Source organism: Beta vulgaris, chromosome 3 (genome assembly GCF_026745355.1).
Source record: "Beta vulgaris subsp. vulgaris cultivar EL10 chromosome 3, EL10.2, whole genome shotgun sequence".
Taxonomy (NCBI): Eukaryota; Viridiplantae; Streptophyta; class Magnoliopsida; order Caryophyllales; family Amaranthaceae; genus Beta; species Beta vulgaris.
The window spans coordinates 50,787,711-50,799,291 of NC_079204.1; the positions used below are offsets into that span (position 1 = coordinate 50,787,711).

The 11,581-nt window shown below is 32.5% G+C and overlaps 1 protein-coding gene across 2 annotated transcripts; it reads left to right on the top strand.

Annotated features, from left to right (window-relative positions):
* The first annotated feature begins 3,728 nt into the window (after nt 1–3,728).
* Nucleotides 3,729–9,463, top strand: LOC104889357 (protein N-terminal glutamine amidohydrolase). 2 transcript variants are annotated; one of them, XM_057393154.1, is made up of 6 exons: nt 3,729–3,908; nt 6,781–6,886; nt 7,548–7,625; nt 7,766–7,893; nt 8,048–8,172; nt 9,114–9,463. In XM_057393154.1, the coding sequence occupies exons 1-6, from the start codon at nt 3,862–3,864 to the stop codon at nt 9,284–9,286; spliced, it is 657 nt and encodes a 218-aa protein (XP_057249137.1). In that variant the 5' UTR covers nt 3,729–3,861; the 3' UTR covers nt 9,287–9,463. The 2 variants fall into 2 exon arrangements, with proteins under 2 accessions (XP_057249137.1, XP_010672853.1); XM_010674551.4 differs by having other exon boundaries at nt 3,732–3,908; nt 8,874–9,463.
* The last annotated feature ends 2,118 nt before the right edge of the window (nt 9,464–11,581 follow it).

The following is an 11,581-nucleotide window of genomic DNA, read 5'->3' on the forward strand; positions in this document are numbered from 1 at the left end:
GAAAGTCAAATTGTTGCACTTATTTGGAAACCGACGTTAGTATTAGTTATAAAGTTTTAGGGAAAAAAAGTAATATGTGGGACATAAAGGAAATGTGAAGAAAGTGTGTGAATTGTAAAAAGGAGAAATTTGATCCTAAAGATAAATAATATAAAATAGACTTTTCTATCCTATACGACATACGTCTGGTGCAAAAGATAGGCCTTATATTATATTCCCTTCTACCAGATCATACTATTCTTATATGTACGCGATGCGAACGTTGATTGTTTGGGTTTGTTCTTAATAAATTTTATCTAAATATAATTTTAGAGGTATGATTTATAATTATTGTTGTACAAACTAATATTAAGTGATTAGAAATTGTAATGAACATTTAGATATAAGGTCTTATAGTTAATTTAAATTTGTAATTTTTTTAATTAAATAACCATTTTTCTAATTGTGTCAAGTTACTTTGTTAATGCTTATTAAGTTTAATTTATCACTAGAATTTTAACCCCGTCTTTAACTTAGGAAAGGATAGATTATAGGATGTTTGAATATCTAATTATATATTTAGCTAAGGACAAAAAGAAGTTTTTAAAGGGGGACACCATAGCTCCCATGTCTTATATAATAGAGATATCATGCATCAACATAGAAGAATTTTCCTAAATTAGATCAATTGATAAGGAAACTAAAAAACTACTAAATACATAGCATAATTTTAGGGAGAATCTTCTATGTTAGTTAAGATGGAGCTCATGATACTTGATTTGCTAAAAGGAGATGTAATATATGTCTTATCCTTTGCACCACGTGTATAGGATAAAAAAAAAAAACTCATATAAAATTGATATGATCATTCCAAAAACAGTAAAAAGAAGAAGTAGGTAAACTTATAAATAACAATGGAAAAAGTAAAGTGGGTAAACTAATATAAACTAGAGTGAGTGTTATGGAGATTGGGTCATTGCCAAATTAATAAAAGTACAATTTATTATGAGCTATCTATTTTATACTGATTCATCAAATTGGGTCTTTGTCAATTCGGTAAAAATCTAGGTTAAATATCCCTTTTTTTTTAGTATAAATATGTCATCAGTGATTTTTTTTTATATTTAGAAAACCTCCTATTTTCTTACACCAATTTGGCAATCCGGTCTAAAAGTGTTTGGTTAACAATATGGAAAAACTAAATACCTATATGAATTTCTAATTAATTGGGAGACTTTAGGTACATTTCCACTATTTGTTAACCAAATTCCTCACATATTTTATAATTGTAGTAATTTTTACATATTATATTTTCTCGTATCAATCAAACAACCAGTCAGTCGTCTAGAATATTGAAATGATTTGTGGCGGTATGGACTATTGCTCAACAATTAGAACTCAAAAGTCAATTTTTTTAAAAATGGCAACTCAAAAGTCATTTTTGAAATTAAGATAGTGTCTACTCAAGTTTAGCTCAAAATATCTCTACTATACTCCCCGTATCATTTTAATTGTTACACTTTGATATTTTACATTATTCATAAATTTCATTTTGACCATCATTTGTGATTTATGCGCGGATGAAAATATAGTCATGTGGGATCTTGTTAGATTCATCATAACATGTATTTTATTAATATGTACTTTTTATAATTTTTACAAATACTCCCTCTGTTTTTTTTATCTTTCTTACTTAGAATCTTGACACTATTCATATACTTAGAGAGAATCTTCTCCATTGTTTTCAATCTATAAGAAAAAATATAGTCATGTGGGGTCTTGTTTGATTCGTCTCAATTAATACATTATTAATATTCAAATGTTATAATTTTTACTAATATATAATGAAAGATATTTAAGCTCCAAGAAGCAAGTGCATTGGGAGACGCGCACAGAGAAAGTGAGAATGATAAAAAAAACAGAGGGAGTACAAAACTAAAGATATATGTCCTCAAAGTTTTGCATTGACATGCGTGAAAAGTGTAAGTATGTAGATTAAAATAAAACGGAGGGAGTATAAGTAAAGGGGAAACTATGGTCTCCTCTTATAAATTTACTTAACTACCCATCAGTAAATCAACTACTATAAAAAAAAGAAAAAAAAAGAATGTCAAATTCAAATATAGCAATAAAAAATTAACTTACATGTTGAAATGAATCAAGTTATAATCGAGCCACCAGAAAGAAACATTGACTATAAAATCTAGTATATTTATGCTGAAAAAATAAATAATAAGGAATATTACATTAATGAAATATCTTATTAATAAATTCACAAACACAATCATGTATTACATCAAATTGGTAAATTCAATCAATTAACAAAGTAAAATGATTTATTTAAACACACAAGACTACGTTAAATTGTGAAAACTACATAAGAAATTCTAAATAAATAATTCACTTAATATTATTCATATACTTAGAGAGAATCTTCTCCATTGTTTTCAATCTATAAGAAAAAATATAGTCATGTGGGGTCTTGTTTGATTCGTCTCAATTAATACATTATTAATATTCAAATGTTATAATTTTTACTAATATATAATGAAAGATATTTAAGCTCCAAGAAGCAAGTGCATTGGGAGACGCGCACAGAGAAAGTGAGAATGATAAAAAAAAACAGAGGGAGTACAAAACTAAAGATATATGTCATCAAAGTTTTGCATTGACATGCGTGAAAAGTGTAAGTATGTAGATTAAAATAAAACGGAGGGAGTATAAGTAAAGGGGAAACTATGGTCTCCTCTTATAAATTTACTTAACTACCCATCAGTAAATCAACTACTATAAAAAAAAGAAAAAAAAAGAATGTCAAATTCAAATATAGCAATAAAAAATTAACTTACATGTTGAAATGAATCAAGTTATAATCGAGCCACCAGAAAGAAACATTGACTATAAAATCTAGTATATTTATGCTGAAAAAATAAATAATAAGGAATATTACATTAATGAAATATCTTATTAATAAATTCACAAACACAATCATGTATTACATCAAAATGGTAAATTCAATCAATTAACAAAGTAAAATGATTTATTTAAACACACAAGACTACGTTAAATTGTGAAAACTACATAAGAAATTCTAAATAAATAATTCACTTAATATTCTTGTATGGTTCATCAAGTTTAATTTTAAAAACCTAAAAAAATAATAAGTAAAAGAATTAATAAAACAAGGATTAAGTGATGGACGCCTCCCTTCTTTTTTTTTAAATTTCAAAAAAAATAAAGGCGTCCATGGCAGGCACTCCACCATACGGTTAGGCGCCTGCCATGGACGCCTCCGGTCTCCTCTGGTATGCCGGTGGTAGTGATGCGTGATGGTGGTGGTGGTACGGCGGCAGATACAAAATTTCTGGTGTGCCGGTGGTGGTGTGGTGGCGCCAGGGATGGTGTCGAAGAAGGAATGGAAAGTGAGTGATTTTTGGTAAATGTGGAATAATTACCAACTAGTGGTGGTGGTGGCGGTGGCGGTGTTGGTGTGGTGTTGGGTTGCGGCAATATTGGTGGTGGCAGCAGTGTTGGTGCCTTGGTGGTGAAGGGAGAGAAGGAGGTGAAGAAAAGAAGAAAAAAAAAATTGGAGGTATAAATACATAGTATAAAAACACTGTATTTAAGACGTTAGTAGCAAATACTAGGGCGTCAAATAGCAAATTATATAGTACTCGAGATAGTACTAGATACCAAATTACCAACCAAGTCAACATAAAGTGGCTAATGGTTATGCTTCTTAAACGATGCGTCTGAGTCAAAATTGGTCGTTTTTGCGGCATTTAAAAGCACAGCTGTAATTCCACACTTCCATGGCCGTGAACTTTTTCCGGTTGAACTGAGGCGAAAAATTATAAATTGAAAGGCAAGCTCATCGAATTCATGGATTCCAAGGAAATTCCCCAGTTCGATCACACACCTTATTACTGGTATTTCATTTCTTCCTTACTCTCTCATCTTCTGTGAATCAACCAATTCTCTCCGATTTTAATGCTAACTTTTTTGACATTGACGCTATGTATTTTCGTCGTTTTCCAAAAAAAAATTGGATGCATTTTCAATTTCAAATTTGTTTCCTAGAATTGCTCTTTTGATGTTGATTTTATTGCATTGAATCGGGTTCGATTAGTTGCTTACTTGCGAGTTTTTGATCAAAAAGTATAAATTGTTTGAAGATAATTGCTGGTCTCTAAGTTATAATTTCTAGGTCTATAGATTACTTGTGGCATAATTTTCCATGATTGTGCTGAGAGTCATACATGCTATTTGAAGTTTATAGATTTTCTTATTGCCGATGGTTTAGTCAGAGTTGCATTTTACTTTTATTAGCCTTATATGCACGCGATGCATGTGAAACAGCGAAAGAATATTGAAAATTAAATTAATTCTGTAGGAGAACTGTCTTTGCATTTTGTTTTTTCAAAAACTATTATTCCAATTTAAATGTCGTTTTTTTTCGTTCAAATGATGCAGGTAGTTATCCTTTTTTTCCCCTTTTATCTATTGTTTGGTGTTCCTCATGTGTTGCCATATATAATAGAGATCTTTGCTTTTGATTTTGCTGTTTTAGGGAGGGAATTGTAGTGAAATGCTTGCCATTAGGGCTGCAAACGAACTATGTCGAGTTAAATACTTGAATGTGAAGTGTTGAGCTCTTACTATCTTTGTTCATGGATCCTTGAGTGAAACTCGAGCTTGTTTGCGAGTTTTAACTAAATTTTTAATATGTTTTAGTGAGAAGATGTTGTAGGCATTTAGATGCAAATAGCGGAAATTATAGAGCACAATCTCATGCATGAAGTAATACTAATCAAGTATAATTAAACACTCGCTCTCGTAGCGTGAATTCACTAGCAAGGTGCGGCTTCTTCTCCAAGTATGAGACTGAAGACTTCAAGTATCGCCTCTCTAGTTGGTCCATTAAGCAAGGAGTAAGAACAAGAGGTGGCTTGCTAGAACAATTGAGGAAGAAACTCTTTCTCTCTCTCACTCTATGTTGCACGACCAAGAAGAGGAAGAGAAATGGTTAGGTTTTCTTTTTGTCTCACAAAATAGAATAATAAGATATCTCTAAAAGTTGATCACTTAATATTTATATGTTACTATATTAAGGATAGATATTAGGAAATAAATATTCAAACAATATTCTCCCTCACTTTCCATCTTGGCCGAAATTATTAGGTGAATGACCACTTTTGGTTATTCTCCTAATCTTACTCTACTTGCCTAATTTGTGTGACCTAACAGGAATTCGTATGACCTAATATTATATATATTTGATTATGTGATTTCCCATGATACACATACACCTATTTCTTGTTATATTACCTCCATCTCAAATTAGTAGGGCATATATGATTTGGGTAGTTAGAACTTATTAGTCTCTACCGTTAATTTCACAAAACTTGTCTTTGAGTTATGATGTGTAAATCTGCGTGGTATACCGTTGTTGAAATTTATTATTTTTAGAAAAAATTGAATTGTCAAAGTTCTAGCACAAAGAGTGTGGACACATTCTATATCCAAATAGAGGAAGTAGTATTATCCTGATGGGAATTGGAGTAGAATTTCAAGTTCTAGACATGTCGCTTCTTTCCATGATACTACCTCCGTACTTTTTTAGTTGCACCATTTGGTTTTGTGGCACTATTCATCAACCAACTTTGTTAAGCTATCTCACATTGTTATATAAGAAAAAAACATGGTCAAGTGGGGTCTTGTTAGATTCGTCTCAATGTGAGGATTCCAAATATCAAATTTTTATAATTTTTACTTACACACAATAAGAGATATTAAATTTCAAAGAATCGTCTCGGCAAATGTGAAAAAGCAAATGGTGCAACTAAAAAATACAGAGGTAGTATTCTTTTGTCTAGTACGTCTAAAATCATCTAGAGCCTGAACCCAACTTGTGAATTTTGGATTTTTGAAATATGAATCTGGGGAAAGAATGGGGTGGCAACTGGGAAACAATTAAAAGTTAAGTAGAGTGTTCCATAGCATTATTTGTCTTCAAAGCTTTCTTTTTCTGTCCGTGCATTAAGACATATTTGACTTTTGTTGGCCCTGTCATGAGACACTGCACTGTTGATGAGAATGCTTTTGCTAAACCTTTATATTTGCTAACATGGGAAAGTGCTGTCAAACACTCGTTCGCATTTGAGAATTTGTTTTTTAGCCATTGCAAAAAGTAGGTGGAATGTCGATTAAAATGTTAGGAAATGATTTATTCTATAGGCTACCACTATTATTCTTATTAGAGGATGAGTTTATTATAGCACTACACTAATACTTCATCGCTATAAGTTTCTGGCACGCTCGGAATTTGGGTATACATGGTTTTGGACTTTTAGTTAATGGCTATTAGTTATGATGTTCGATTTGATCTGAATATGTTCTCCTTCATTTTGACTATATCTTTTGACAATAGCTACTCCATTATGATGATGTTTCCGTGCTTGATTTCCAGGATGCAGCTGATTTACTAAAATATGATTACACAGCCTGAAACGTTCAAGTAGTTTTACGTGCATGTTGTTTGTCTATTGCCTTGACTGTCTTATGAACAGGACAATATGTTCATGTCAACTTTCTCAGCTCATATATTTTTTCTAGCTGTCTTGTGATCCTGACTTCACAGTCTACAGGCACATGAGAATTTATCTCGTCATATGCCCAATCCTGCTAATTGTAGTACAGCATGTTTAGGGACTTAATAGCATTTTTTAGATCTCTATTTATATGTCTGCCAAGTGCCAATTCTTGGAATCATGTGCTTATTAACAGCCTTTATTTTTGAAGCGAGGAGAACGTATACAGGCTTTGCAAGAAATTATGTTCTTCTGGGATGGCAGACACGGAGGGTTCTGATCTTTTTGTTGTTTTTATTTCTAATGATAAGAAACAGGTAAGTTCAACTTTGCTGCTCATTCTATTTCTATCTTATTTTCACTTTCATGAATTAGCTATGATCTTCATGCGGAGTTTTTTCCTGTATGTTGAATTTAGTCTCTACAGCGATGGACTTGATATTGAGTAACATTAATCGTTGCACTGTTATCAAAGTATACTACTTGCTGCTAGATATGAGATCACATGTAGCAGTTGCTCTCTGACTCCAAGTGTTGGAGCTTCATCTATTATATATGTGATCTTAGCTTGAATTGAATGAAATTTATGATGCTTAGACTCTTCAATTTTGCTCAAGTATCATATTTTGTATATTACACTCCGAATGAGTGTGGACACTAGAGCACTAATTTTGTCCAACAACGGAAAATTAGTAATTATAACTTATACTTGATACATACATAACAAAACAGATTATCCTCGTCCACGTATCCTGATCAAAACTTTAGACACTCATAAGAATAAATGCGGTTCTTCAACTTTGATATATTCCTTGTCAAACTCTTTGACCCATACTGGAGGGCTGAGTCTGAATTTGTATTCGAATCAAAGCATCAAAGGCTGAAATAAGGTCTTCAACATTTTGTCATGAGTTACTGGAGATGAAGAGAGGTTTGAACTGTTTATATTATAGGTGCTGATTTGGATGTTCGCTGTAGATTCCACTTTGGCATCAGAAGGCCAGCCATAGGGCTGATGGGGTTATTTTGTGGGACTACCATGTAATCTGCGTACAGGTATTATAACAGATAATTGACATAATGTTTCATAAATGAATTTACTGCATGAGAATAGATTTTCAATCCATCTGCTTCTGCTGCTTCTGTCTCCCCGCTTAGGATCATTGTGGTTATGATATGTTTGACTCAAACTACAGAGAAAAGAAGATGAGAAGTCTGCACAAGTTTGGGATCTGGATTCCACTCTTCCATTTCCTTCTCCTCTAGCATCTTATGTTTCAGAAACTTTTCGTCCATCATTTCCCCTCTTTTCTGAGTATCGAAGGTGTGTCCACTTCCTTCTGAAAATTTGAAGTTAATTACTTTTCTCTCTTCATTTTTTATCATCTACTATTTTTGATATTACGTAATCATGCACCGAATATTTTTTTTGCCAATATTATGGGAGTTCTGAAGCATGTGGATTTTAATTTTGTCAGGTTTTACCGAATTATACATGCTCCCATGTTTCTCCGCTGTTTTGCTTCTGATAGAAGGCACATGAAGGATTCTGATGGGAATTGGAATGCTCAACCGCCTCCTTATGATCCCATAGTTACTGAAGGTACAATACAATCACATCAAATAAACATCTGCTATTGGTCATTTGCTCTTGAGAATTTCTTTTCTATGGTTTTCAGTAGAGTTCTCTCTTGTAATTGCTATAGAATGCTAAATTGTCTATCGGTTATGCTCAAATGGAATCTAGGATGAACTTATACCTTCTTCCTACAACCATTGATCACAAAGAGAGCATGTTCCGCCTTGTGCAGCAATTTGCTGGTTATAGATGATGCAAATTAAGTAGAAAATTTTAGAAAAAGAAATTTTAAAGCACACACTATTTTCTTTGTTGCAGAGGTACCATCCCATCAACCCAATGCCTCTCATGAGGCTCATATCTTGCCGCACTCTAGATTAGAGATGTGGAATTGATCTCCTCTTTCAGTGGGAATGTAATTCATTCTTCATGATTAATCATCATGAGAACCCAGCATGTTAACCTTTTTATCTTTTGTCTGAGATTTTATTAGCTGATCTGCTTTTGTTGTCTGCGTTTATGGTAAGCTGATTTGATTTTTACTTGTATAGAATGTTTAAAAAAAATTCTCTCTCCCCCCACCCCCACCCCCAAATGGTATATCAGGCAGGATGAAATGATGAGTTCTCCTAATTGTAGCTCCTAATTTTTGTTAGGTTTATGATTAAATTCCCTTCATTTAAAATTATCTGCTTTTTACGTTTTATCTTATCCTTCTCATGTAGATGGAGCAGTACATAACCTAAATGAGTACATGGAAATTCACAGTACTGGTGCTGTGCCTAGTATAGAAGCTGATTTGGTAAATGCTGTAAGAAATGAACGGTTAGGCGTGGTGGTTAGTGAAAGCCAGCTTGAAGAGTTTTTCTCTCTTCCAACATAAGTGACTAAGTTTTACGCCCATTTCTCCTGGAGTTTATATTGATGTATGTCTCTGTCGTAATAAACTTCTAATTATTTATTAGGGAGCTGCTATCTTTTTCTGCTGGGAGTTCGAGTTGTTGAAATGTTGTGTTGCGTATCACTTGATCAAATATGTTCAAGGCGAAGGACAATTAATGTGAAGAACTGGCTGGCTTTGGCTCTTCCTGGATTTGTAACAGCACTCCCCCATGCTAGAAGAGCACTGAAAGTGTGATCTTGCGTAGGGAAGTGTAGTTAGAAATCCTTCTGAATTTGGATGTTAAATTCAACTCTTTGTTTTACTTCATATTTCTGGTGTTGGGTGCTAACTTTATTGAATATGATTGTGATTGATACCGAGAACTTTCACATGGAATTGAATATCTAGACATGTTACATGTGCCCTGTCAAATATGCTAGAAACTTAACCTTTTGAACTACAATCTGACTTGCGTGGACCTGGTTAACGTTTACATGAGTGTGTATGAGGCCAAAAGCACGTATCATTACTGAACGATCCACTATATCATCTGGAAACCCACTATATTATGCAGAAATCCACTATATCATTCAGAATCAGACATACACTATATCAAGCAGAAACTAACTACATCATTTAGACACACTATATCACGTAGAAACTCACTATCATTTTAGATATACACTATATCATGTAGAAACTTACTATATCATTCAGACACTCACTATATCATGTAGAAACTAAATCATTTTATATGTTAGAACACGTATCATGATATAATACGCAACTTAGATCTTCCTGTATGTTAAAACATTTTAATTAATTCCTCCATTATATTGCATATAATTTTACTATATGTTTTGTGATAATAAAATCTACTATATTGTATATAAGTTCACTATATCTCTGTATAACTCACTATATGAAGTTAATATCACTTATCGATCTGGTGCACACTAACTTAGTGTGTATCGGGTCCATTTAAGTTTTTTCATCTGACCTATGCGTATGTCGCATAGTTATTTCTATTTCTGTAATCATTATAGATATCTTGGAGCTGAACGTGAACTTGAAGATAAATACAATAATAACAGGCACTTTCATCGTGTACTTATTATCTGTAGCTTAGTGTGTACAATTTTGGCATTAGTTACATACTTACATGTTGACATGTTCCTATCACAGTTTGTTTGGACATCAACCAGTTAAGGAAGAGGACAAAGTGAGAGGTAGTTAGTTATTAGCTTGCCTTAACTGTCAAGTTTTAGACAGTGTGAAGGAATAAGACGCCCCTTCTCTTTTATCCTCCATGTAGATAGGATTATGACTTATGACAATTAGATCTAATTACTGTGCAGGGTGTTTGAAGGAGAGAGTTGGAAAAAGATGCAAGTGTAGTGATCGGTCATAGTTATGACTATGTTGAATGGATGAGTATTGCAATCCAATTTAGCTAGAATAATTCATACTAGCACTTTTGTTGATGTACGGTGTACCAGGTCGTTAAATATGGGTCGAGTCGCAACTTTTATAATCCAATTCACAAGACTAAAGAGGTTTCACCTTAAAACTATATGAAAATAAGGAGAGTAGTCTATTTGAATTATAAAGTGAATTCATCTCGTTTTTTTTTATCAATATTGGACACTCAAATGTGTTGTGCGTAACAATATACCAAATAATTCTATAAAATACGAGGTTAATTACCCAATCCGACGGTGTGAAATCCCCTTAAACAAAGCGAGAAGCAAAGGGTAGGTTGGTCCTTGGTGGGGAACAATCCAAGTAAGCAAAGTAGTATATGATGCTTGAGTCCTACTTTTGCCAAGTCCAGCTCAATGTTTGAAGGGAATGTTCTCCATCTTTTCTTTTTCCCTAATCAGGCAAATCATCGGCAAGTATTAGATGTGCCTCGATATTTCTTTTTTCTTTGCTCGACTATTTTATATTTTGCGAATCATTACTAATTTTTTTTAGAAGATACCACTTTCTTCTTCTAAAAACAATTAAAGGCACATTATTTTATTGAATAATATGACATGAAATTAGATCAATTACACAAAAAATATTATTTGTGCAATAGTATATTTAAGAAATTATCAATTATATATACAGAGATGATGTTGACTGTCCAAACGAATAATTATAAGAAATTCAAAGTAAAAAATCAAATGATATCAATTGATGCATGATTTTATCACAAAATTTTAAACTAATACCTTTTTGAAAATATATCTAATGCTGATATTAGCCCTAAAGATTATATGTAGCAAAACCAAAAAAGTTAGGCTTTCATGTATCGTTAATTTTTTTAATTTTTATTTGTTTAGTTTAATAGTAAATAAGTTTGAATTTCTATGTTGAAATTAAATTGGTTGTAAAAAGTTATATAACTATAAACTTCTAACACAATTCTTACATACATATTTTCTCTTAAAACTTTCAAAGCACATAAGTCAAATTTCAAATTATCCTTATTCAAAACAAAAAAATTGTTTTCTCCTTCCTCACCTATGGCCTATGGGTTCATATCTTGACAATTATTTTTCT

Bases quoted from the DNA above. Each gene is read 5' to 3' on its own strand.
- LOC104889357 (XM_057393154.1), top strand. From the start codon at position 3,862: ATGGATTCCAAGGAAATTCCCCAGTTCGATCACACACCTTATTACTG. The intron at 6,887-7,547 runs GTAAGTTCAACT...TGTTCGCTGTAG, and splicing joins TTTCTAATGATAAGAAACAG to ATTCCACTTTGGCATCAGAA. The intron at 8,173-9,113 runs GTACAATACAAT...ATTATTTATTAG, and splicing joins TGATCCCATAGTTACTGAAG to GGAGCTGCTATCTTTTTCTG.